We start from the raw sequence: 27,005 nt of genomic DNA, 5'->3' as shown, positions 1-27,005 counted from the left end.
GGATTGGGTCCCATCAAGATAGCACATACATAGAATTGTGTCAATTTCACATTTCCTCTAAAAAGTAGTTAGTAGTTATCATCTTATATTTGTCAAAGAATTAATTTGGGGTCTCCTAGTATAGTTAGAATAGCCTATATTTGTGGATAAAATCTGAATGTGCTCCAGCAGTTCCACGGGTAGGCATCGAGATCTGCTTGAGAGGACGCGGGCTCTGCTCTGCTAGAGACAACTCGCGGACTTGACGAAATTTTGAAACAGAATTATATGCAGCAACTTGGCAGCAAGCTTTACACGGTTGGACAGAGGCGGCAGGCTGACAGCTTGGTGCTTGACCTGCAGAGCAGGCTCCTAGGCTAGCTAGGCCTATCTAGCCGCCGCCGAAATATCATCATCAGAGCAACAATTATTGCCGCGTCGTGAAACGAACACCGACGTCGTCACTACACGGCGTCGCTTTTATCCTTCGTGGCAATGTCGGTTGCGGTGCAAGCCGTGGCGGCGGCGGCGGCCTCCTTGTGCTCCTCCTCCTCCATGGTGTCCGACATGCCCCGGCCCCTCGTCTCCGGGAGGCAGGCGGCGAAGAGCCCCAGGCACCCGATGCAGAGCCCGAACACGCCGAAGGACCAGAAGCTCCGCTCCCGGCCGAGCGCGACGAGCACGGGCGCCGCCACGCCGCCCAGCACCAGCGCCTGCCGCACCAGCCCCACCGCCGAGTTGCGCACCGACGTCGGGAACAGCTCGATGGAGTAGATCAGGATGAGGTTGAACGCCGTGATGGTCGCGAAGAAGGCGAGCAGCTCGGCCACCATCCGCGCCGTCGAGCCCTCCGGGATGGCGACGCACATGAGGCTGAAGGCGCCCGCCGTCGCGGTGAGCGCGACCACCGTGGTCCGCCGGTTCACCCTGCCGATGAAGGCCAGCGACAGGACGGCCGACGGCAGCTCGGCCAGCGCGTTGTACGTGACGCTCAGGTACAGGTTGGTGCCCAGGCTGCCGACGTTGAGCGGCATGCCGTAGTAGACCATGCCGACGCCGAAGCTGGTCGTCATGATCGCCGCCAGCCTCCGGAGGGCCCACGGCCGCTCCCACATCGACCGCATCGTGGCGAACGCGCCGCCGGCGCCGGCGCCGTCGTCCGCGTGCATTGTGCACGCGTGCAGCATGGAGAAGCTGGACGTGATGCTGTTGCCGTTGAGCGACGCGATCTGCTGCAGCGTGTCCATGGCGTCCTGCTTCCGCCCGCGCACCAGCAGCCACCGCGGCGACTCCTGGGCGAGGAAGTAGACCAGGACGGAGTAGCAGAGCGACGGCACGGACGTCCACAGGTACATGTTCCGCCACGACGCCTCGCGGAACGTGTAGCCGAGCGCCGGGAGGGACAGGAACCCGACGGTGAAGAAGAAGAAGCCAGCCACGCTCACCGTGTCGCGCCACCGCTTCCCGACGAGCTCCGTGGACAGGACCAGCGTGCACGTGCCCACCATGGAGCGGCCGAACCCGGACACAAACCGCAGCGCGGCGTACGCCCACACGTTCGGCGCGAACGCGGTGAGCACGCCGGCGACGGACATGGACACGAGGGACGTGAGGAGCATCTTCCTGCGGCCGAGGAGCGAGTCCGCGAGCGTGGTGAGCAGGAACCCACCCGCCAGGCAGCCGGCGAAGAAGGCCGACGCCGGGAGCGACACGAGAGCCGGGCCGGCGCACTTGAGCGCCCACTCCGAGACCATCGTCGTCTCGGCGGGGCGGTCCCACGCCCACGCGCCCGGCGGGAGCCCGCACGGCGAGGCCGGCGGCGCGGCCGGCGAGCAGGACGCCGAGGCGCCGGTGCAGCTCCACTGCGGCTCGGCGTCCGTGAACACGGAGATGAACACCTGCTGCGCGTCGAAGGCCCAGGCGAAGGCCAGCAGGATGGCCTTGAACAGCTGCATGACGCCGGTTGTGCCGATGTAATTCTCGATGGTGTCATCGATGGTCGGCGCCTTGGGCGGCTTGTGGCTCGTCAGGAGCGGGGCGGTGGTGGCCGTGTCGGCCATTGCCACGGTGGCGTGTGTGTGTGAGTGCGCTTGCCTTCGCTCTTGGCTGCTCGTGAGGTGCGAGTCGGAGACGATGCCGGGGGGCAGTATTTATATATGGGCAGCGCCGGGCCGCCGGCGCAGCTTGCCTGATTCAGGGGTGCTGGGCTGTGGTTTTTCTACCTGACAGGGTTGGATTTGCTATTTCGCCTTCTTTTGTCTGTTCTACCTGCACGTTGTCGCAGCCTGGACCCCTGGAACGCAGGACTGGTTTTGATGGGCTCGAGTCCTTGGTCCTTTGCCGGGGGTATCTGAAGAATGCGGCGCACCGCGCACAGGCACATGCGCCCCCCGGACCTCGTACCACGCAGAGGTCACATTAGCCGCTATGACGAATTACAAGCAAGCATAAGTTCGTAAGAACACCGATCTTTGCAAATTAGTTATGGTTTTTAGTATCTACGTGTAAAGTATAGTTGTTCGAAAGTTTTAGATGTGAAAAGGAATCTTTTTCGATAAAGTGTGAAAAGAAATCTAGCAATATTTTTCCATGTTACAAATTGTAATATCTTGTGTGTATATACTAGCTGTCAAAGTATATAAAGTTTGAGAACTAATCCATCATCCAGGATTGGAGTCTCCAACTTAGAACGGGTTTGAATTTGAAGTAGTGGTACATAGACGACGTGCTCGTGTGTCGGAGGAAATCTCCAGCCGGGTGGCGGAATGCACCTGCCTAATCCTAGTTAATCCTAGTTTAGGAAGAGTTTGGGGGAGATCTAGGAAAGTTGATCAAAGAGTGGATGAATACGGGAAAGACACGAGGATTTAGAGTGTTTCGGACCGCCGGAACGTAATACCCTACGTCCACTTGTGTGTTGTATTGCTTGAGAAAGCTTGGAGAATTGTTGGACCTTGTGAACCTCGTGAGTCCAAGAGAGCTTGTGTTCTAACGAGCACACTCTCCTTTTTATAGACCAAGGGGAGTGCATACACTGTGCGGGGTCCCGACATGTGAGCCTGGCCTACGGGAGGCTGTAATATGAGAGATATGGAGATCTTCCTCTCCAGCTCCTCTATGTAGTCCTCTCGATCGGAAAGTTGATGTTCGTATCTACAGCCTGGATATGGTTGTGTACCGCCTTACCGGCACAGTTCCTGCTGTCAGTGTTACGCACAGTGGAAGTCGTGCTGTCACTATTGGGTCAGTACCCTCTGACAGCTGAAGGGGCGGCGGTGACCCGCCGCACCGTCACCTCCGCGCACACTGTGGCGGCGCACGCCTCGGCTCTCCTGCAGCAGGTCATCATCACCCCTTGCTCACGCGCGCAGCGCTGTGAGTTGACTGTATACCGGCTGTCCGCACACAGGGCGTAGCGATGCGACGCGCCGCCTTGGAAATAGGTGGGCTTGCCGTGGTGTCAGCATACCTGCCCAGTGTAGCAACGGGTAGGCCATGCCTTGACTTGGGCGCGCGCAGCCCACCTACCCGTATTTAATGCGGTAGTTGGGCTGGCGTCCCACGGAGGGCCTTCTGTCACAGGTACGTGGCTGGCCCCGTTGTTGCCTCCTTAGTAGCACGTGGCGGCACCGGACCCCCTTCCCGAGGGAAGGGGAGGTCCGAACCCACGAGGCCAGTCCGGGTGGACGGGCCCATAGGGGTCTGTCTCCCACACGTGGCGGTGCCGGACCCTTTGGGGGGTCCGGTCCTGTGGAGGTCAGACTTGAGCACCATGTCCTTGTGGGCACGTGGAGGCGCCGGACCTATATGAGCTCGGGGGAGAAGGTCCGGAGACTATGTCCCCAGCTGTCAGGTCCGGGCCGTACACCTCGTGACCCAGAGGCCAAGGGCGAGATCACGGTTAACCTTGCGCCCATCAGGTTGGACACTCTAGCAGGAGGTATCCCGTCCATATTTACCGACACCGTGGATATAATGTTTGACCGCCGGTGTACCGTAAGCGCCATCTATTTAGTAATGCTGACAGCCTCCTAGGAGTATTTAGGATTTTGCTTGAACTTTAATAACTTAATATTTCTTTCCTAGTCTAATCCCTCTTCGAATTCTCGGAGCATGTTCTCGTTGCGTTACTCTATATGCATATGCCTTGTATTATTAGTTCCTTTCTTAGACCTGTGCCTTATACTGTTAGTGCAATCCATTTATGCTGAATTTCTATTCACACTTGGTTGATCAACAGCAATCAGGATCGACGACCGCTCGCAGTACGGCAGTAGTGTCGTCTCATCCTGGGCTTATCGCCAGATCACCCGCCTAATCATACTCGTTTTTTTATTGTATCGCGCACGTGCCGATTTGCCAGGTCATCAACTGCGTTCGCTTCGTCTTGCAATTCCCCCCAGCCGACTGGTTTGGCCCGGACTCCAGAGATAAGGTGATGATATTTTAATCCCCTAGATATTTTAATTGGTTGTGTTGCGGTAGCTAATCTGTCCACTGTTCTTCGAGACGTAGTGGCTGTTTTTTTTATAAGCAAAGTTCATATGTTGTTCAGTGGGGTTGGGGTGTTTTTTATTAGCTGAGCTAGCTTTCGATGGACGGCTGAAGAACAGCCGGTCCCACACGCGCGCACACAACTGGTGGCCAGCAGCCAGCAACCACCAGTCTGTTTTACGTGTCTCGGCCAGCTCTACTCGTATTGATGAGGTAAACATTTACGAAATTATCCAGCAGCAATCTAACTGCGTGTGATCTGCAGGTCTCATTAACTCTTGACGCGCTAGCCTCTGCCCGGCGCCCGCCTGTCCCAGTACAATAGGCAAGCTACCTGTTAGAATTAGAATTAAATTTATTAATAATCAATTAGTTTGTATTCCTTTACATAGAGGCACCTCTTAGTAGATAATAGATATGATCTTTCACGAAAAGTTCTTGACCTGCGAAGGATCCGAACCCCCAAAAGATATGTTCTTTGGACACATCCTTTCACCACGTATAAATATGTAATCATATTATTTATTTAATCAATCAATAAATTATTTATTCATTCCATTCTACGCTCTCCTTCCTACTTTTAACACTACAAACGCCAACAGTGCACCACGGGAGATTGAATGGGACGCGTCCATGCAAGCTAAACTGGTCGCGCTCCGTATCGTGGGCGTGACGTGTACCGTGCGTGTCGGAGTAGGGCCAAAAGGTTGCATAATTGGTACGGAGATCTCGGGACGAGAAAGATAAGAGGCCAACAATAGCTGGATTTTGGACCTGTCGCCCTCCCGGCTTCCATCTAGTTTGGGACGGCCGTGAAAGCTACGCACCATCGAGTGGCAGCGATCATTGTAGACTGGTGGCTGTGAAGAATTGCGCCTCTGCTCGAGGAATACGTACATGGCATGTTACGTGTACATTCACAAGCAGAGGGGAGGGAAGGGAAGGGAAGGTAACAGCGGGTGGTGGTAGTACTATAACGTGTCTGCCGACGGGCTGATGAGTCGAGCGAAACGGAAACGACGCGCCGCGCGTGCACGCACATGGTCCACGTCCCGCGGGGGTCGTTAGTTCTTGGTTCGTGGAAGCCTCGATCGATCCTCCGCCAGATGCAACCTACTCCGTCACCGGTTTTTCCCGCCTCTCCTGCTGGCTGCTCCTATCCTGTCTAGTGCTAGTACCCGTGTGCCCGCGCCGTGGTCTGCGCTCCCGTACGACCGATGCCCGGCGCGCGCGATCACGAGGCCAACCGGCGCTCGTCAGCTCCAGCTCAGCCAACATGCACGGGTCCCTCCCTGTCTTCCTTCCTTGAAGCCAGTAACCCACCGGCCCGCCCGCCGATTGGCTGCCGGCTCTTGTTGAGTTGTTTCGGCGCGCCGGGCGGCGGGGGCCAGATCCCGGGGGTGGATGCATGATGCCCCGCGCCGAGGAATAATATCCACGCGAGCGCAGCGCGTGGACGGATGACGCTGACGCGGACGCGCGGCGGCCCCGCCGCGGTCAAGTTGCAGGATCTCTATTTTTGGATTATGGGAAAATTCCGATCTTAAATATTCACAAGCGATTTTAAAGGAACACATTCGGCCACAAAACTAGAAACTTATACGAGTACTTAAAATCCAAATCGTCCACCGAGAAATATAAAAGACAAGATAAGTTGGAGGATCTCTATAATTGGCATAAAAAAATCGGCAGGAGGATCTGCGGCTGGCCGGATGTGATCATGGCACCAGCGTGGCGATGCGCAGACCGCGAGCTGCCTCGAGGTCAACAGAGGTGATTCCGTGCTGCTAACAGCAGGCCACGGTGCCGTTACCTCTGCCGACCGTACGGTGGTTTCGACGGAATCCTCCCCGTCGAAGCAAACGCAGCGTTACGGAATTCCTGCTGACTCGACTTCCTGCACCCTGTATCCTGTCGCCACGTCTACCCGCGCGTCGTGTATCGCCGTACCCGTATCCGTATGATTGGGCAATGGCCACGACTCGAAGCCGAGGAACAATCGACGGGCCGGCTGCTCGTGCTGGCAGCAGCAGGCACCGGCGGTGATCCAGATGTACCCATGTAGGGGTCTCCGACGAGGGGCGGACACATACTCCTGCCGACCGCGTCGTGTCCCGGGCCCGCCGATCCGGGCTAGGCTATCCAGCTACCCTGGAGACGGGGGTGGAATTGCGGAATCGTCCGCTTCTGACCGGCGGCGGGCCGCTTTCCGCGATCTCGTTTGTCCGGTTGCTCCACTCGCGCGGCGGCGTCCCTCCTGACTCAGCAGGCTTGGCGGCTCCGGACAGGAAAAATCGAACCTACAAACTGCAGCGGTGTCAATACAAATGCCGTGCTGGCAACCGGCACTGTACCGCAGGCACATGCAGTGGGATTTTGGCTAGCATCACGATGAGCAGTACAGTGACGCTGCACTAGTCCACTGGCGGATGGCACGATTTGCGTCCAGATCCTGCAACCCGTTGCGCGCTCTCTCTCCTAGTCAGTCGAAAGCGAAAACTTCCCTGATCGACATGCGCAGAACCAGAAGCAAATCAAAGATTGTTCAGATGATGATTAAACTAAGAGAGAGTTTGATTTTGTGTGCGTTTCAACGGCCCATTAACATCTCGACCAAAACGGGCCTACTCGGACGTCGTCTCGGCCCTTCAGCCACGCCACGGCCTTGTGTGGGGGGTGGTGGACGCGGCCGGGCTGGGCTCGTGTTCGAACACGTGACGAGTTGCGCCGCGCGCCCCCCGGCTGGATCCAGTTCCGCCGTTCCGGTGATCCAGGGCTCCAGGCCGCGCGGTCCGCGCGCGTCCATCGAGAAGGTAGCGGCGGCGCCACCGGACGACGCGCTCCCCGACATCCCCCTCCCTCGCAGCTGCGACGCGCGCCCCCGATGCCATGCCGAAGCGCCGGCAGCGCGAAGCCGTGGCATGGCAGCGCAGGCGCATGCGGAATGCGGGCTGCTCCGTGTGGCCCTTCGCGAATTTTCGCGCACGCCCTCCCACACACTTGACCCGACCCGAGTTCGGCTGTGGGGCGCAGCGCCAGCGCTGCTCGCTTCTTGGGCTGCTCGCAACGGCAGCGCCGGCCCTAGAGCGGGAGCCGCAACGTGTGGTCCGGTCGTCGCGCGGAAACGGTATGCGATAGGTTCGAGGCGCCGAGCTGAACGGAACCGCCCTGCGAAGAAGGTGCGATGTGCGCGTGCGCCCCAGCCCCACCACCCGGCCGGCTAGTTTCCCTTTGACGCCGTCCTCGCAATGTCTTCGACTCGTGTTGCTAACCGCGGACGCGGTCAACTCGATTTGACTCGAACGCACCAACGTCTCAAAACCAAACGTGAACGCACTAGCACTGTTTCTTTCGGAAAAATCACTCTTTTTCCCCCTCTCAATCAAGTGAGTTTGTAGGTTTTGCATATCCTAATTCCTAAATGCATCACCCTCTCGCTAATCGAACAAGCGGAATCGTGGATACACGATGCACACAGCAAACCTCCCCATTAAGCAAATGTAAGCAAATGAACGCGCGCAGTAAAAAAAAAAATCTCCGCTAGCAGTGGACAGAGGATACTTGCGTCCCAATCCAACGCCCCCCGCGCCGCGCTCGCCTCGCTAGCTGTCCCACAACAACCGGATTTTTAAACAGCCGGGGAGGAAGAACCACGCGGCGAGAAACCCGACGGGTGGGCGGCGGCGGACCGGCCTCCACCGACTTCCTCGCGTGGCCGTCGTTTCTTTTGTGCGTGGCGATCCAATCTCGGCCGGTCAGCCACCACGTCACCAACCCCATCCCCCCGCCGCCGGGCCACGTCCCACGCCCCACCAGCCCGCCGCCTCCCAACGGCTAGTTCCCAGACCCGCGCGATCGCGCCACGTACCCGGCCCGCCACTCCTGCGGCCGTCCGATCCCACGCGCTCCGCACGCTACGCGGGTTGGGCGCCAACCCGCCTCGATTTCGAAAAACTACTCCCGTAAATCCCGCGCCCCTCGACAAACCTCTTTCTCGACCTACAGACACTGACACGCGGGACAAATCTCTCCCGGTCCCGCGTGTCAGCCAGGCGCCGCAGCGTCGAGCAGCGTGTGGGCGCGGGAGGTGAAAAAGATCTCGTGCACGAACCAGCCTTGGATTCTGGCGGTTCGGTAATTTTCTAGAAAGGCCCCTGCGCGGAGGATTTTTCTAGGCAGGTTCCCACGCGGGCGACCAAATAAGGGGCTCCTATAAAGACGGTGAAGGGGAGGTCAGCTCTTTCCAAATTTACCTCGCAGGTCCGGTCCTCCAGCATTCGCCGCAGGTTAGCAGTAGGGGAAGGGGAAGACATCCCAGGTTCTTGTGCGATTATCGAGAGGAGGAGCTTGCGATTGCGAGCGAACCGAGAGGTAATTTCCTCCTCCGGTCTCGAAACCCCATTTCTGTTTAGCGTTTGTTTGTTTCTTCTCCTTCGTTGGACTTTGCTCTGGCTCTTGTTCTTGCCCTCTGTTTCTGGCTCTGTTCTTCGTGGTGTGTCTACTTGCGCTGAGAGGGGATTGGACTAGAGCTGCTGGTGCCTTTTCTAGCTTGCGCTGAGGGTGATTGCATTAGAGCTGATTGGTTTGTGATCATGCCGCCTTGTCTAGATTGCGTTTTATGCAACGGCTCTTTCGCGTCTGGTCTGTTCGCCTAAGCCTGTTCGGCTGTAGTTTTGGTTTGTGGCTCGGGAGGACAATTTGTCTTCCCTTTCATTTGAATCGGGGGGTTTTGCTGCACGGAGGCTTCCGCGGGATTTCCGATCTAAAATTTTGGGAACAAATCGGTTTGTTTTTAGAAGGAAATCCGCCAATCTATTTCTTTAATCTTGATTATTATTATCTTTGGCCCCATGCAGACAATCTTCCTCACGAGATCTCCGATTGGATAAGTGATTTTTCTGTATCACCAAAGACCAAGAGCAGTAGTAGGGTTTAACAAGCAAAGGGGGAAAAATGGCAATTGGACAGGGCGACGCGAGGAAGGGGTGCCTTGCTACGAGCTTGAGCTTCTCGAACTGCAGGAGCAGCACAAGGATCCTCGGGAGGAAGCGGGTCGCCGTCTCGCCGGCTCCGGGCCCCAGGAGCCCGCACTCGCCCGTCCGCACCCTGCGCAAGCAGCGCAGCGTCCGGTTCCACATGGACGACGCCGTCAGCCTCCTCGAATCGCTGCCTCAAGACGTCCTGGTAATTGCTTGTCGCTGATCTGCTATTTTCTGATTCAGTTCTGGGCATGCTTTGCTTATCCCAATTCGATTCGAATTTTGCAGATTAAAGTCCTGTGCAAGGTGAACCACAGTGATCTGAGGCAGCTCCTCCTCGTGTCCAAACCAGTCAGCGAAGCAGTACGCACTTTGACCCCTGCCTCCTGATTCCAAATTGTGTACCGTCTCCACTCCGCCTGCTAACATTAACATCGTCTTGTTCAATTCTGTGTCTGCAGACAACTGTTGCTAGGGAGCTGCATTTCAAGTTCGCGACGCCGTCGTCTAAGGCCGTTTTTAGAGGCGACGAGGACGGCGACGATGAGGACGGCCCCGGGGCGCCCAGGCAACGCAGGGTTGCGAGGTCGCGCCTCCGGGGCAAGAACCTGGAGAGCATCGCCGTCAACCTGTCGGCGTCGTTCGAAAGCTTGCTCTCCGAGGTCTAGATGTAAATACGATGACATCGTCACAGGCTTTCAGTTCCCGCTTCTGCTCGCCAGTGTATCTAGTAGTGTCAGGTTGCAAAGTTTAGTGCTTTTTGTAGCCCACGTCATAGAGAAACTTTTTAGGTAGCAGTAGTATTATAGCATACTCATATGTGTAAGTTAGCTTATATAGAGCGAGTTATATATGGTGGTGGTTCTTCAATGCTGTGATTGAAGAACACACGCGACGTTTTTATCCCCTTTCCTTTTTGTGTACGTACTTTGTAAGTTATATATGCGAGGGCGTCGAGCGTGCGATCTCTCTTCTCTCTTGTGTGTGCTGTAAGTGTATGATCTCTGTATGCTTGGTGTGCACGAGAAGATAAACTCTCTACAACTTGACGAAAAATGCACTGGTACTCTTTACTACATGATGTTATGTGTAGTAATCGTGTGAACCATGCGTGCATGCACGGCACTGTCTCTGAACTCTGAAGTCTGAAAAGCTGGGTGCGCATGGCATCAGGTGTGTTGTTTTTTCAGAGTCGCTGTCTGTCCAGATTTTTCGTTCGGTTTGTTGGAGTTGGCGGTGTGGCTTTCGGCTCATCAGCCTATCACCGATTGGAGCGCCGGTTTGGCCCAGCCGCCCAGCCACTACAGCATGGGCCAAAATCCAGAGTCCTGAGGCTAGTTCGCTGTCATTTATAATCGTTTGATCTGATCATTTGCGATTCTTTTACACCCTTTGCTGTCGCTAGCTTATCTGGCGTCAATCAAACGACCACAAACGTATACTGATCTGCGTCGACTGTGCAGCTGCCCAGCCCGGTGCCGCTGCAGTGATAGGAAACACCGTGGCACCCTCCTGATGTCATTCCACAATCAACACACTGATGGTTCCTGGAACACGGAAACGAGATCGCTGGCGACCGGCAAAGTAGTCGAATCAGCAGCTGCTCGTGCAATCATTTGAGCTGCCCCGGACCCAAGTGTGGAGCACGGCGCTTTTACCACCGGTACCACCACGGCGCTGGCCGAGCGCCGCTGCTACAGAAATATCAGCAGCCGGGCGGGCAGGTGCAGTGCAGCCGCGCGTCCCCAGAGGAGCCTGGTCGTCGGCCCGGGGCCCGTTCCGCGCGTTTACGCCACGACAAGACGCGCAGCTGTGCCAGCTTCCGCCTCCGTGGCTGCCAGCCGTAGATCAGCCGGCAGCGGCAGTGGCCGGGCCGGCGCTGCGGCTCGGTTCGGGGGAAAAAAAGAACTGGTGCGGTCGACGCGTCGTGCGGTGCCGGCATGAGGTGGGGCGCACGGCACGTGTCTTTGGGGACGGAGACCGGGTCAGGGTGGTCGATCTCTGGCGCCGGCCGCCGCGCCGAACCGTCGCATTATTGTGCCGGCAAGGATTGAAAAATCGACCGATAATAACGATTATAGTTGAATTTTACCGTCACCGACACGTAGTGATACTATAATTGAGATTTTGATAAATTTCGATTTAAAATTTAAAAATTTATAAAAATCAGGGAAAAGATTCTATAAAAAATTAGACATTCTCCACGGTCTAAATTAACCACTATTTACTTAGGCAAAAAATAATTATCAATCAAAATGCATTAGAAACCCTATAACCCGTTAACCCGTTTTTCTTTTTTATCATTCACGGGTGTATACAGGAGCATTCAACGGACCACACCATGCACTGGACCACCACTTTCCCCTTTCTCCACTCACTTTCCCCTTCCTCTCCACCGGCTGTTCCTCTTCTCATGCATGGAGCTGGCGCACCATATCACCAAGATGTGAGCGATTAACGTGAGACTGAAGCGATAATCAGATAGACTAGTACAATAATCGTTGGGGGCCACTAGAGAACATCATCTTCTCGAGAAATCGAGCCCTAAATCGACGATAGTCGAGGTAAATCAACGGTTTTGAGTTGTTTTCGAGGGATTTTCGATTATGCACTACTTGCTTATATATTTGGTGTACTGATGCATCGTTAGAAGTGATTTTGTATCGCATTCTGGAGTGTATTGTGGGGGGTTATTATTACATAATGTGGTATACTTTCTAGTGCAGGTCTCCTGTTAAATATTACAACGAATGTTTATATTGGAATGCTACATCAAAATTTTACTATATGGTTAAAATAAAAATGAATATAATATATAGCATATTTTTGTTTCGTAGGTGAATGGGTGACAACAAAGATCTGGTATGGGAACATGGAGAGAAGATTGGTATTGGCTTCAAGTGCAAATATTGTCGAATACAAAAGGGTGGGGGAGGGGCAACACGACTAAAGGAACATTTAGCACACAGGGGAAAAAATATTATGTATTGTCCGAGTGTTCCTAAGGAGGTGAAAGAATACTTCGGGCTTGACATCGACAAGACCAGGAACAAAAAGAAAGAAAGGGATAGTCAAAGAGCGAGAGAAAATGCAGTAGCTAGAAGTAATTTTGTGGTCTTGGAGGCTGATGATGAAGACCCTGATTTGCAAGCTGCTATACGGCAATCGAGGGAAGAGCATGTGTTCATAGAGAGGACTGGTCAACAATATAAGAGAGGCGGTGGTTCTGGATTAAACCGATCTGGAGGTCCACTCCCAAGGATGCTCTCCAAGAGCACGACAGAGGTGCCGGAGCGAGCAAGGGACTACAATCTTGCTTCTTCCTCTAGCCCTATACAACCACAGATAGATACAGGCCCATGGATAGATAAAGGAAAAAATACTAAGACAAAGGTTGGGAGAGCTTGGGCAAAGTTTTGTCAGTCATCTGGTATACCAGGCAGGAAAGTAGATAATCCTTACTTTAGGGCAGCAATCTTGGAGACCCAGAAACAAGGTGAGTTGCATAGATGTGCATGTTACGTTGCGACAACAAATTTTATTTGACTGTAATTTGTTGGTGGGATAATGTAGGAACTGGGATAAAGCCCCCAACTGGATGGGAGATTGATGAAGTGTACTTGGACGAGAATGAAAAGGAAATCAACAAAGAGATCGACAAGTGGAAGCAGCACTGGCCTACTTATGTGTCACAATTATGTGTGATTTATGGACTGGGCCAACACGCATAAATGTTATAAATTTCTTGTTGTACTGCAATGGCACTATGTACTTTTGGAAGTCATATAATGCAATAATATACTTTTGGAAGTCATATAATGCAACAGGGCATTCCCAGGATGCTAATTATATTCTTGAGGTATGTACTTCTGGTAGTTCTATAATGTACACAACATGCTAGTATTACAATACTTGTATACTAATGAACTGTACAAACATGCAGTTAATAAAAAAAATGGTGGACAAAGTTGGCGCGGAGAATGTTGTCGAGTTAGTGACTGACAATGGATCCAACTATAAGAAGGCATGTCAATTGCTCAATGCCGAGTGCAAGCATATTGTGTGGCAGCCATGTCTTGCCCACACAATAAATCTTATGCTTAAGGACATTAGAGACTCGGCAGATCATGAGGCATGTATTGATAGTGCTAAGAAGATTTGTAACTGGTTATACAACTCTAACTCATTGCACCATATGATGAGGTCTGCCATAGGTGGTGAATTGGTGAAGTGGAATGCAACAAGGTTCGGCACAAATTACATGTTCCTTCAGAGTTTTATTAGGAAGAAAGAGCAATTTATTCAATTGATGGTGTCCGCAAAATTTTAAGGGAGTAGGCATTTCAAAACAGATATGGGTAAAGAAGTATACAGAAACCTCACAAATCTTGAGTGGTGGGAAAATATGCAGAGTGTGTTATATGATGTGGAGCCTTTTGTATGTTTTCTTGCGGTTTGCTCATCAAGATGAGGTTCCAACTTTAGGTGAAGTGCTTATGCAGAATCATAATACAAAACAGACATATACATCCAACTTCAGTCAAACAAATCCAGCTCGTTTTGATCAGTTCATGGGAGTAATAGACAATAGGATGGCCACTGTCTTGCATGGGATGTATGCACAGGCTGCTTATGCTTTAAATCCTCTTGTGCATTATACCATGGGGACAACCAGTAACTTAATGACAGATCTTCGCATAGGAGTAGAAAGAATGTGTGATACAAACACAGCAGCAATTGCACTTCAGCAAACAGAATTTTTTAGGTAAAAGTATGGAGATTTTGCGGGAGAGCTAGCTGTTCGTTTGGCAGTTGATTGTGGCACTTCACCTGCTAGCTGGTGGTCTATGTTTGGTTCACAAACACCAACGCTTCAACGCATTGCAATGAAGCTTCTCTCTCAATGTGCCTCGTCCAGTGGATGTGAGCGAAACTGGAGTTCTTTTGGCTTTATCCACACAAAGTTGCGTAATAAATTGGGACACAACAAGTTGCATAAGTTGGTTTTTGTTAACTACAATCTCCGTCTCCGTATCCAGCGTGCAGGAAGCACAGTTGAGCCTAGTGACTTTGACCCTGTTAATAGAACGATGGACCTCTCGTTCTATTATTATCGAAATGCGATTCAAGATTGGATGGAGCATGGCAGGTCTAATGCACCTCCTGTAATGGATGAGGATTCTGATTGCACTGATACTCCGGTTCCTAGCCAGATATTCACCTCTATAGTAGAGGAGGATGTAAATTTAGATCAATGGGCAACTAAGAATGTTGGTGACACACATCTTGGCAAAAGAAAGACCAAAATCTCTCAATCTCAGGGACCACAAAAAAGGAGCAAAAAGACCATTGAACCTGAAGATGAAGACTTTTCTAGTGGCGACACAACTCCTGATCCTAGCGATGACGATGATGCTGATGATGGAGGGAGTGGTGCTCCCGATGCTGGAGGGACTGATCGTGTTGAATGCAGTGGTGTTGGAGGAAGTAATAGTTATGTGTCTCCTATAAGATTTACTGGGGAGACAGATTTCACCCATACAACCGAAGATCAAGGTCATGGTCAACTCACTTCTCAACGGACGACGAGAAGCAACTGACATCGATCCACTCTTCAAGAAGATGATAGCTCAAACTCAGTGAGCACAACCTTTCCGTATTACGAGGCACCTAACTTCGGATATGAAATCCCAGAGCCAATGTGCAATTTTTTTGGCCTGCCCCCATCTCCACTCCCAGGCTACACTCCCCAGGACCACCAGTACCATGGTGGTATGGGTATACCCCCAACCCTAACCCCCCACAGACCTTGCCTATGGATCAAATGCCAGAAGGGCTAATACATTGTTCTTTTCCTTATATGTCTGTTGGGATCCAGGAGTGTATTATTTTATAATTATTCATCAATTTTGTGTTCGTCTCTTACTTAATTTTATCTCAACATGTAGGACCTAAACTATGGGTATCATGCACATCAAGAGGAGACTGAAGAATAAAGCATTATATTTATATGTTGAACATATTTCTGTACGGAGTTTAGTAGAATTTTATTATGAAGTTATGAACCTAGTATCCATTTATGTTCTATGCCCTACGTGCTTTTTATGGATTGTGGACAATTTGGTGTATATGAACTATGCCTATGTGTTTTCTTATGGACTATGGTGAACTTTTATATATATATATATATATATATATAAATAATCGATATTTATCGACGATAATCGGTGATTTTCGACTGATAAATCGAGAAATATGCTGATAAGTATGTTACTGCAATAATTTTATTAGTTTTGTATGTGTGGGACGATAATTTACACACACAAATATATATCGACAATTTGAATTTAACCGTCCTTATCAGTTGATTTTTACTGATAATCATCAATAATCGATCGATTATGGTTACCGGTGATCACCGATTTTTAAGGTATGAACGGTAACGGTAACGTAATCCTTAGGCTATCTCCAACTGTCGTTCTCTATATCTTTCTCTATATCCTTTATTTACAGAATTCTCTGCAAAATTATCTCCTCTGTATCTTATTTCTCTCCAACAACGTTCTCTAAATCTCGTTCGCTATACATTAAACTCTATATTAGAAACGTATTTTGTTCCAAATTTTTATACGTACGTATTTATCATACCTCAAATGCTATGGACATATTTTATTTTTATTTTAAAACGTAAAGAAAAATAGAGAAGAGGAGAGAGAATCTCTATATATAGAGGAAACCTGCAGCGTTCTTTATTTTAAATGACCATTTAGAGAACGCTGCTGAAGCAATAGAGAACGGAATCTTCTCTCTATATATAGGATGGAGAATAGTTTAGAGAGCACCGTTGGAGACAGCCTTAGCCGCCGGCCGGATCGGGCCACGGTGCTGGTGTCTGGCGCGCCAAAAGGTAAGCCAACAGCGCGGCAGCCGGCGTCGGTTGATCGCAGAACGCCCGGCCGCCCGGGGGTCCAACCCCAGCACAGTCCCGGGTCTCTCTTTTCTGCCACTGACAGGATCACACTGAACAGTATGTACTAGTATCTCCTTTCTTTTTTCTTGCTCCTTTCTTTTTTCTTGCGTGTATCTCTGATCTGGTGTCCAGTTTTGCTGATTGTATTCTTTGGTGTTCAATTCAGCAGCAGCAGCAGCAACAAAAACATGGCACGTGCTGACGGCGTACGTAGTATGTGGTCTGTGCAGATAAAATAAACTCTACACGTGTCCCACACTTGAGACGCTGGCCTAATGTTGAAGCCACAATCTTCCAGCGTCCTGGGCAGCTTCAGTTACAGCGGGATTTGCTCTAGCAGAGTAGCAGGTGCTACTACTCAGTTACAGTGCATCGTTGGTTGCAGTACGAATGGACGATTCAGTTGGCTGTGCTTCCCCTCGGCACCTTTTTTGACCCGGACGCACCGCACCGCGCCGAAGCCTCGGCACGGCACCATCAGTTCACGTGCGGGCGGGAGATGCCCTGCCCCCGGCATCATCATGGACAAGGGACAGATCGCAATCTCTAGGTGCAGGACGTCCTACAAAAGCGTTTTCATTTCTTTGGACAATCGGACTCCAACCATGTCCACAGATTATTTTTCTGTCTTTTTAAAAAAGGCCAGATTCCTTCTTTCTTGGACGCAAAAAGGCGTCCGCGATTGCACGTTGAAGTTTTTTTTTTTGAAGAAAAGTTGCACGTTGAAGATCACCGTATCATGAGTCACTCATGTTAGTTAGATTTCTCTGGAGTTCTTATTGGACCAGACCCCAGCCCGGAGGAGCAATTTTGTACGGGTCAGCGGTCACGTTTTTCTCGCGGGGGGCACCTTGTGTGGTCGCCGCAGTAGTGCAAGTAGAATTCCAGCGGTTGTGTAAACATGCGGAGCTACAAATGTCAGCAGATAATGACGTTGTATCGTACTACCGCACGCAGTGTGGTGATCTGGTAACATCACTACCCACTACGCGAGACGGCTTCAGTTTGTTTGGACTCCGATCACCATCAACGCCACACACAGTGCTAGCTCGTCCCTTCTGCATGAGAGCTACTTGCCGCTTTGCTCCTACCATGCATGATGCCGAGACATTCGCTCAGATCTGGGCTCCGACGCTGTCAGGCAGACCTTCCAGTAGCTGATTGGGGCTTGACAGACGTCGTATCGTATAACACTGCTCCTAGCCTGGGGACGTGTACGCCAGAAAAGAAAGGCTGAAACCTAGGACCCAGGGACGAGTACAACGCCGGATCTCTCGGACTTGCAGTTTATCCGGGCTTCGGAACCTGAATCTCCTCAAAGCATCCGTCAGTTCCGTTCAGAAAACCACCAAGAGCCATTGAACCAAGAAGCTAAGCATCGGTTGTTGAAGAGAAGTAATCTGGCGCAGGACAGTCCGGCGCCAGGCCCCAGCGCAACCGACCCCGAACATGCCTCCGTCCTGGGCTCCTGGCGTCCTCCCAGGCCATCCCGCATCTCCCCGCCCCTCCCCCTCCTGGCAAAGCCTTGGAGTCCAAGCGATCCTGCCAGCTGCCATTGGCCAGGGATGCTTTTGCCCGTGGTCCGTGACGGCGACGCGTCCCGCCGAGAGCCGGCGAGGAGGCACCGGACCGCAGCTACGCGCGCGCTCGGGGTAGTACCGGAAACGGCCGGGGCAGGGCCGTGCCGGAGGGCGCTTTCGCTTGGCGGCCCGGCTTTGTTGGTGTCGGCGCCCCGGCGATCGGACAGGCAGCAGAGCAGAAGCAGAGGATGCCGCCGCCTTTTTGCCCGGCTTTGCCTCTGCGGCTCTGATCGTCCCCCATCCCACTTCACGACGCTCCGTTCGTTCGTCCGGCTCCGCCCGAGGCCCGAGCCGAGCGACTGCCGGCGCGCCGTTTCCTGTGGTCTCCGTGTGCGGCGGCCATCATCACTGCGCTGCTGCCGAGAGGTCACAGGGCACGCCGGTTTGACCGGCCCATGTCTTCTTGGATCTTTACTAGCTGTGTCTGTGAAGACGAAAACACTGCGGGCACATCGCACCTGAAAGAAACAATCGTGTCACCGGAACAATTCTGTTTCGATATTCGTCATTGGATTTATAGTACTTAGACTTGTGCTTAAATGACATAGGAGCGCTCGTGTAAACTTGTTTAAAAAGGAATAATTAGATTTGTACTACCAATGGTGTAAACGTTGTACCACTTTGCAATTTTTTTTGTATCAAAACTCGTCTAATCATGATACTAGAAATGATATATGGATATCCAAAATGGAACAGGTTCTACACTATGGTGGCATGACCCTGAATATTTTAAATATGTGGTTAACATGATTGCACAACAATGTCTAGTTAGACCCTTTATTTTCAGTCAAATACATAAATAGCTACTTCGCGGAATCACATGTATAAGCCCATCAGGTCACCATTTCTAGTATAACCCTTTTAAGTAATTATATGGGATACCATGCGGAAGAATATGTATTTTTTTGGTAACGAATAATGATAGCAGTGTATATAATGTTTCCAATATTACTAGTCAAAATTAAAATATCTGACTTTAGCAAAGATAGATGGGCTTAAATATGTGACAGGAGGAACATCATTTTTTCAATAGGATATTTACAAAACTTTGAACTACTTGCATACTTTTTTTGAAAATTATAGTCCGTGCATACTAGGTTACACAAATGCAGACCATGCTCCAAATTATACTAATACTAAGCGATACGACTTGTGCCCTTAAACGTACGATGTCTCACAAAGCACGAAAAATCGCCCAAAGAAATAGTAGCTCGCAAATGTACGATGCCCAAGCAGTAGCACTTAAAAGTCATCCCAGTTTTCACACAGCACGGTTTGGCCGTGCTGAGCCCTGACTTATCTACCCTGCTGTCCTCTCCCCTAGCGTACACTTTGCAAGAGACTGCCAGGCAGCAGCGGCAGTTCTTCATCGAAGCCATCAGCCTCCTGAGTCTTGACCTCTTCTCTTGTGCCAAACCGGGCCGGAGCCTAGCGGCAAATCTCATCTGCTTGTCCGCTTCCACTTCTATATAAAAACCGCCGCGCTAGGCGGGTGCCGCCGCTTTAACTGCCCACTTCCTCCCGCCATAAATGGCCACTTCCGCTCCCTCCCCGCCGCCGCCGGCGGAAGAGGTCCCCGCCGGCTGCGACCGGCGGCAGCCCCACCAGCACCACCCGCTCCTCGCCGCGGCGGCCGCGGCATCTCTCCTCGCCGTGCTGTACCTCCCCCGGCCGCTGCTGCTGTTCGTGCTCTCCCCGGCCTCGCTCTCCTCCCTGCTCCTCCTCCTCTCCATCCTCCGCCTCGGCTCCGCGCCACCGCCGCCGGCGGCGGACCACGCTCCTGTCGGCCCTCCTCCTTCGTCGTCGCCGCCGCCGCCGGAGGAGGAGGAGGAGGAGGAGGAGCACCAGCAGCAGCTTCACGAGGCCGCGCACCCGCTGCTTCCGCCGCCGGTGGCGGTGGAGCGGGAGGTCGTGTTCCCGGCGGAGGCCCTCGAGTTCGCGTCGTGGGCGGCCAAGGGGCGCGCCCTGGAGGTGATCCACGAGGAGTTCGAGGCGGAGTGGGGGCGGCCCGAGGAGATGGGCCTGTCCTGGGCCTCCGACTCCGACCTCGACGACTCCGACTCAGACTCGGACAGCGGCGGCAGCGACGACGACGGCGTCGGCGGCGGGGGCGAGGGGGAGGACGGGATGATCGAGATATTGCTGGAGGAGGACAGCCTCATCGAGATCGACATCTCCAGGTGCCAGTGACGGGATCGACTGCCCGGACGCGACACACGTCTCGCTCCTCCCATTTTACTCGGGGAATTAAACTCTTCTTGGTTCTTCGTTTCGCGGGCCTTTTAACAAAACTTTTGCTGACCAGGCGTGTGGGATTTGGTGGAGTTCTTCGAGTGCGTTTATCTAGATGGCTTGCCGCAATGTACATATAGGATGGTGAGGAGATACTGAGTGAGAAGCGTTGCTGCTTTCCCTTTTTCTCAAACGGATTGCTTTGCTTATTTGAGATAATGGTGATAACTTATGCAGATCCCACAGTTCTTCCGGTCTTTTTAAATTCACCGCGAAAGAGACTGATTGAGCATCATGAGCTCTTGTGAGTTCTGAGTGGTATCGATGGGCATTGCAAGATTGGCAGGCATCCTGATCTTCTTCTTCCTTGTGGCCTTTATGCTCCACTGGTACGCGCTGTGCTTCTGCATCGTGCGTGTACGCCATCAGTGGGTGGACTGTGCTCGAATCGCCAAGCTTTTGTTGCGGGTGTCCAGTGCCTTGGCGACGCCGCTTGGATCTGGATTCCTTAGCGATGGCGTCAGTGGTAGTACCCGCCTGTTGGGTGGTTGGCTGGGTTGGTTAAAGTTGGTTCGCCGAATCAGTTCAGACTTCAGAGCACAAGAACAAATGCGATCCTGATGTGATCTGATGCGCCAGTACGCACTGAGCGAATGCCATCAGAGCCTGTCCGCTCCATTTCTCATCGCAGATTTAGGTGCTGCCGACTGCGATCTCCTGCCGGATTAGCATTCGGTATCACCTAATTTCCTTGCCCGTCGCTCAAATGCCTGAACCTGTCGGTCTCCGGTTCTCTTTCAGGCTGCATGTTGTTCTGAGTTCTGACATCAAATCGTTTGTGGCAACCGAGCAGGCAGCTGAAGATATTCAGAGACGATTTCAGACACTCCCTGTCATGCGCCACGTGAACAGACTGCTCCCATTCCATAACCATGATTTGGACGGCAGCCGATTCAGGTACAATGTTCTGGCAGCATATGGAGACTTGATTTTCCTAGACCTAGATAGCTGGACATCTTGTTTACACCTAGCTCTGCTGGTGTGGTGTCGACGAGCACGATATCTGAGGGGGGTTTTTTTGACACCTAACATCTGCATCTTTGACAAGTAAATTATTTATAAACGTGAGAACGATGTGTGCAAAAAGTGGTGAAGAAAAGTGGGATCGATAGTGTCATTGAGCTGGCTAGCTTAGCCCCGATAGGATGTTAGGTGATCTGGCTGGAACTCGGGTCGGGTCACTGATCAGTGACTTTAGTTTTTTTTTTAGCATATCAGTGACTTTAGTTGGAACGGAAAGAGCAGTATGTTCATGGGCCAATGTTGTCTCCCAGGTCAGGTTTTGGCCCATGTGCATTGTTCGGAGGAAAGAGGATAGCGAAGGACTGGTCCATAGCCCATAGCCCACTGCCCACGGCGTCTACTGGGCCCCGAGTCTGAACTGAAGGAATGGCGTGTGTGTGTGATTAGACAAAAACATTGTCTGGAGAAACGTGTAAAGGATTCAAATTCATGTGAATTTCCACTGCGTTGCCATCGTTTTCTTCTAGTTTACCCAGCAGACATGTCGCGGGAACAAAGATTTTCACCAAGTGAGGACGTGCAAGTTTGATCGCTACACTCTCATCCCTTTCCAGATTTCAAGTCCGGCCACTTTCACCCGGCCGGTAAGCACGGGCTACGTGCTTGGGCACAGCCGCACAGCAATCACCACAGGTGATCACAGCCTAGTTCTTCCTTCGTAATCCAATTTGTTCTTCCTTCGTAATCCAACTTAATTCTTATATACTTTTAGTTTAAAATTATATAAAAAATAAGAGTCCAATCCTTTTGGATCGGATTCTTAGACTCTCTAGCCTAAATATTTAGACCCTTTACCACCTCGCCGCGCCTGCTCGCCGGTGGCACCCTGAGGAGCCGCGCCGACGGCGCCGCCATTGAACAGCAGGATGGCCAAGTTGCCGATGCCGAAGTAGATGAAGCAGCCGGAGTGGTGCGTCACGAAGGACCCGAAGTCGGTGCCCACGATGCACTGCCATCCGGGCCCGTACGACCGGTCGAACTCCTGACAAGTGACAACACAGCAGCACCAGAAATCAGAGAAACAGGCAAACAGCTTCGTCAGGCTGATCCTATCGAACAATTATGAAAACATGTTCAGCATTCACTGCATCTAGCTAACCAACAGTAACCGACCGACCTTCTTGATGAACCGGGCGATCTCGGTGGAGTCGACGGCCTCGAAGTCGTCGAGCGCCTTCCCGGCAAGCCGCAGCGCTTCCTGCTGCATCGCCTGCAGCATGTCCGTGTCCCCGATCACCGCCTGGCTCTCCAGCATCCTCGCTCGCCGCCGCCTTTGCTCCACGCCACGAAGGCCCGGCTAGCCGAGAGGAAGTGGAGCAGATGCCGATGTGTTCGATGCAGCAAATGTTCAGTTCGTCGGGTTTTATAGCGGGCACCAAATGGAGCGCCCTCCCGCGTGCGAAATTGAGGACCGGTCGGGAGCGATGGAATAGCGACCGCAGGGTGCTCGACAAGTGGAGCCGCCGTGGCCGCGCCTCGGCGTTCGTGGCCTGGCTAGCGGCGGCGGTATGAAAGCATCCGCCGCGTCGAACGCCGGCCACGGAAGAGATTGTGGAGGACCCTTCTCCAGGTTGCTGGGATAGGGCAGTAGAACGCTCAAGGCTTGGACGGCACTTTCGTCCGGCTTTGCATGCACATTCACTCCACACAGGTTCTGGGATGGGCCGTAGGCCGCGTTGGTACAGGCTGGACCTCGAGACTGAATACAACTGCTCAAAAAGAAAAAAAAAAAGAAGCACTCCAGTAGAGAATCTGGAGACAGACAGTATTTGGAGCTTTTTGGATATGATGAAAATGAAGGAATGGCCCTGCTATGGCCAAGTCATGCTCATACAGAGCTGCGGCCCATTAGAAGTTAGAACCAGCCGAGGTGCGTGTCACGATGCGGAGGTCGAATCTCCCCTTTCCTCAGCAGCTCAGTGGCAGAGCAGTGGGCTGTTAACTGACTGGTCGTAGCTTCGAATCCTGCTTGGGGAGAATCGTGGTCCAAGTTTTGCAGAGTTTACAATGAAATTGATCAGAATTAGTAGAGTTAATCAACCTCACAAAATTTGTCCGCGTATCAACTAGTAGTAACTAACTACATTACTAGTAGTACATGAGAAAGGTGTCATCAATCTGCCTACAGGTGTTGGTTAGTGTCACACACACAGGAACTCTTCAGATAGTTTCTGCACTTATGCGTTATGTCCTTGTTTATCTGTTTTGTTTGTGATACGCTCTTCATGTATCTGAACTTTAGTCTTGTCTTATATTGGCCTGACATTGTTTTTTCTTTTGTGGGTTACAATATCTGAATGCAACTTTTTTAAGACAATTTTTAATCTAATATATTTCTTAGTAGATGCTATATTCACCAGTCCCTATAATTGTTCTTGCCTTCGACCATTTGTCTTTCTCGACTGCATATATTAAATGGGTCTTGTGTCGGAACTGCAGCAGAGCATGTGGAGTGGGTTGGGTATAACAACTTAATCATTTTCCGTTTACCAAACAATACCACTTCTTTATGCCCCAGCACTTGATTGAACACATCAATCTCTGTGAAGTACTGAAGAAATGGGTAAGATGACCAACAGCTGGTGATTCTAAACCTATTTCCTGTTTACATTCTACGGTAACATATCTTGGATCCCAAACATTCAGTACAGTTTATATTTTATAAACTGGATCTTGGATTGTTCTACAATCCTGCTTCATGATCCGGCAGGCTGTGTCAGTGGTAAACAAACGCTGCTGCATGAAACTAATTAAATTCAGCAGTAAATTAATGAAACAAAAAAGTTTGTCATAGGAGAACATGAGACATGGTTCATTGTATCACGAACTCCATAACAATTTAAGACGACTAATTAAGGGATGCATACGTGACAAATTGATGGTTGGTGGTGTTTTGCTTTCAGTTGGCTAATTATAGGTAGCAAAAGCTCTCCATAAGGTTCCCAATAATATTTTTGCTAAACTTCAGCAGTTCCTACCTCAAAGCAACTGCTGTAGTGTATGCATCTATTGGCTTATCTCTTCAAAGCTCGAGGAGCAACTATTCCAGTAATTCCACCACACGATCTTGGATGGCTAAGCAAAGCAAGGTCCTGATTGGGTACATCTTTGCTCTACTTTGGATTACATGCCTTCCGTCTAAATTACCTACACTTCAGATAATCTTGTTTAGTGATGAGCTAGATTGGATCATATGCCACTAACTGTCAAGTTTGATTTTGTCCCTTCTAATCATGTCTGTTTCAGCATTAACTGCACTCACTCCATCCAGAAACGTTTCTTGCTCCTTTTTTTATATAGAAAAAGAATAAACATTTCTTGCAGAGACATGACAAAATCCTTGAGCCACTCAAAGCACCTAGAGAATCAGCACGCCCTAGGTTTGACAATTAGCAGCCAAATCTTCTGCGATGACTTGAGTCGTCAATGCATAAACATTGCAGCAAAAGATAGTTGTTGGCTTGCAAACTTTTTTCTTCTCAAGAAAGTGGAGCTGGCTTTTCCCGTCCATGGGGAAACAGAAGCTTTTGCTACTATATCATCCTATGGGCTATAGCACATGTACTTTGTCACCCACAACCACTTTCCATGGGACCAAAACTTCGGCAGCGCTTTAATTGGGAGCCACTGCCCATGATGGTCTTGAAGAGCAATCATGGGTCCAGATCAGAGATCTGTCCCTTTTCCAGGATCTTGTATTACCAGTTGATTAAGTTTGTTCAGAGAACAATGGTATTGTAAGGAGAATAGGAGATGCCTCCAAGATTTCTGAAGGAACTTACTACTGGAGATGAGTGATATATAGTCAGCCACAATATATCTGATGGTTCTGTTCTGACTTTGCCTGCATTTTTTTTTCTATGGAGGAGATGGTCTCTTATCCTGCTGGGTACTGACTCCAAACAGTAGATGATTCCAGCCATATGCAAACATGACCACTTCAGCTGCATATTGCGAAACATTGATTGGTTTCATCAGTGACATTGGTCGAGTAGCAGCACTCCATCCACAGTTCCCACCCACATGTGCTTTGCCCCAGCTCCCATGCAGGCATGGGCTCACACAATTCATCCAGAGACGATAATCTCCAATGCAGCAGCATGCAGCCATACACACGGCAAAATCAAGCTGAATTGTTCTCATCTTTCCATTCTGTTGCCTGATGGAACGTTTACGAATCACATGTTTCCATTCTGTGCCGAAGCGTTACCACGGCAATAGAGCATCACAGACCACACTGCAGTAACAAACCGGTAGCTGGGAGCAGGCAGCCGGTGCCCGTTTGCCTCTCGCTCTCACATGACCGACGGCCGAGTATTCTGCAGATCTCCAGAAAGGGGAAATCGGGCGCCCTTTTCTTGCCATGAGGGCAACAAGACTCTTGTGTGATCCTTCGCCATGCAGAGCTTTTTATGCATCTTTTCTTGTGCCCCTTTCGCCCTTTGTTCCTTCACATCCACACCAGCTAAAAAGCGAGGCCCTCTCGTGAGGGACGACACACCGCAGCCATTGCCCCGTGGGATGGAGCCATGGAGGTGCAGGTGCAGCCAAATCAAGGAAGGGCTCACATGGGGGAGGGGGAAGAAGCGCCAGTGGATGGACAAGGCTGGGCTAGATGAATGGACCCTTTCCTAGGCGATGAGGAGATTGGCAGTTGTGGAGTAGTAGTTTACATGGCAGAAATGCACACAGGAATGCACCCGTGCATGCGTTGTTGTCCAGTCGCGCGCGTTCCTCGGCGTTGAGTGGATGCTTCAGTGTCAGTGCTTCATGATTCCCTCGGCTGCAGGCTGCAGCTGGCTGCTAGGTGCCTGGATCGACTTGACAGATTTTGATGGCTTTGCCATGATGCCGTCGGTCCATGGTAAGTACTCGATGCTGCTTCTCGTGATATGAATGGTTAAAAGTGCCCTTGTATATGTATATAGGTTGAAAATGTACAACAATTCAAGCCAAACGATCAACGCTACAGTGTGATTTACTCTAACTCTGAGTGCACTTTGTTGCCGCTGAAGTACTAATCATGCTCATAGTACCGTAGCCGTTTGGTTTTTTTTATTATATAAGTAGCGCTTCCATATCTTATTATGTTTACATGTACCATGTTACACACCCTTTCTAAACAATGATGTTATAAATTTTTATTTACTAGAGAGTTGTTTTCTTGGTACTGTATCCAAATTTGGTGGTTATAAGTTGGTTTGACTTGTAAATAATCATTTTGGTTTTTTGACGACATGTTACTTCCATCTAGTGCCAAAGTTAATTATTTTCGCTTTTCGAGATACATCACCTTGAAAAGCAAAATTAAAATAGAATGAAATATAAAACTACCACTTCTCCGCGCCTCTTAAACTGCTCCTACTAAGGCCCTGTTCGTTTCCTACCCTCTAAACTTTAGACCCATCACATCAAAGAGAATCTTGCTATTTAGAAGTATTAAATAAAATCTGTTTACAAAACTTTTTGCACAGATGGGTGCTAATTCGCGAGACAAATTTAATGAGCCTAATTAATCCATAATTTGCCACAGTGATGCTACAGTAATCATCCGCTAATCATGGACTAATATACCTCATTAGATTCGTCTCGCGAATTAGCACTGGGGTTCTGAAATTAGTTTTGTAATTAGACTTTATTTAATACTTCTAAATGACAAGATTCTCTTTGATGTGACCCCTCTAAACT

The 27,005-nt window shown here is 50.9% G+C and overlaps 4 protein-coding genes across 4 annotated transcripts; 2 read left to right on the top strand and 2 right to left on the bottom strand.

Moving 5' to 3' along the window:
• Positions 1 to 241: 241 nt before the first annotated feature.
• On the bottom strand, positions 242 to 2,129 carry LOC112879453 (organic cation/carnitine transporter 2-like). The gene has a single exon (XM_025943701.1). The coding sequence runs from the start codon at positions 2,037 to 2,039 to the stop codon at positions 444 to 446; it is 1,596 nt and encodes a 531-aa protein (XP_025799486.1). The 5' UTR covers positions 2,040 to 2,129; the 3' UTR covers positions 242 to 443.
• A 6,569-nt stretch (positions 2,130 to 8,698) lies between these two features.
• Positions 8,699 to 10,426, top strand: LOC112881610 (F-box protein SKIP27-like). The gene is made up of 4 exons (XM_025946391.1): positions 8,699 to 8,844; positions 9,330 to 9,657; positions 9,741 to 9,815; positions 9,914 to 10,426. The coding sequence occupies exons 2-4, from the start codon at positions 9,427 to 9,429 to the stop codon at positions 10,118 to 10,120; spliced, it is 513 nt and encodes a 170-aa protein (XP_025802176.1). The 5' UTR covers positions 8,699 to 8,844; positions 9,330 to 9,426; the 3' UTR covers positions 10,121 to 10,426.
• A 9,106-nt stretch (positions 10,427 to 19,532) lies between these two features.
• LOC112879324 (protein SCARECROW 1-like) lies at positions 19,533 to 20,462 on the top strand. Its single transcript, XM_025943550.1, has one exon. It carries the CDS (start codon positions 19,533 to 19,535, stop codon positions 20,190 to 20,192), a length of 660 nt encoding a protein of 219 aa, XP_025799335.1. The 3' UTR covers positions 20,193 to 20,462.
• Positions 20,463 to 21,487: 1,025 nt separating this feature from the next.
• Positions 21,488 to 22,670, bottom strand: LOC112879325 (dynein light chain 1, cytoplasmic). The gene is made up of 2 exons (XM_025943551.1): positions 22,435 to 22,670; positions 21,488 to 22,299 (listed from the first exon to the last, which is right to left on the bottom strand). Exons 1-2 carry the CDS (start codon positions 22,570 to 22,572, stop codon positions 22,087 to 22,089), a joined length of 351 nt encoding a protein of 116 aa, XP_025799336.1. The 5' UTR covers positions 22,573 to 22,670; the 3' UTR covers positions 21,488 to 22,086.
• Positions 22,671 to 27,005: the final 4,335 nt, after the last annotated feature.

The sequence above is a fragment of the Panicum hallii genome, chromosome 2 (assembly GCF_002211085.1).
Source record: "Panicum hallii strain FIL2 chromosome 2, PHallii_v3.1, whole genome shotgun sequence".
NCBI classification, from domain to species: Eukaryota; Viridiplantae; Streptophyta; class Magnoliopsida; order Poales; family Poaceae; genus Panicum; species Panicum hallii.
Note: the sequence above shows the minus strand (reverse complement) of the source record. Positions and strands in the feature narration are given on the sequence as shown.

Coding starts and splice junctions, on each gene's coding strand:
- LOC112879453 (XM_025943701.1), bottom strand. CDS start 2,039: ATGGCCGACACGGCCACCACCGCCCCGCTCCTGACGAGCCACAAGCCG.
- LOC112881610 (XM_025946391.1), top strand. CDS start 9,427: ATGGCAATTGGACAGGGCGACGCGAGGAAGGGGTGCCTTGCTACGAGC. Junction 9,658..9,740: donor CGCTGCCTCAAGACGTCCTG/GTAATTGCTTGT, acceptor CGAATTTTGCAG/ATTAAAGTCCTGTGCAAGGT. Junction 9,816..9,913: donor CCAAACCAGTCAGCGAAGCA/GTACGCACTTTG, acceptor CTGTGTCTGCAG/ACAACTGTTGCTAGGGAGCT.
- LOC112879324 (XM_025943550.1), top strand. CDS start 19,533: ATGGCCACTTCCGCTCCCTCCCCGCCGCCGCCGGCGGAAGAGGTCCCC.
- LOC112879325 (XM_025943551.1), bottom strand. CDS start 22,572: ATGCTGGAGAGCCAGGCGGTGATCGGGGACACGGACATGCTGCAGGCG. Junction 22,300..22,434: donor TCGCCCGGTTCATCAAGAAG/GTCGGTCGGTTA, acceptor GTCACTTGTCAG/GAGTTCGACCGGTCGTACGG.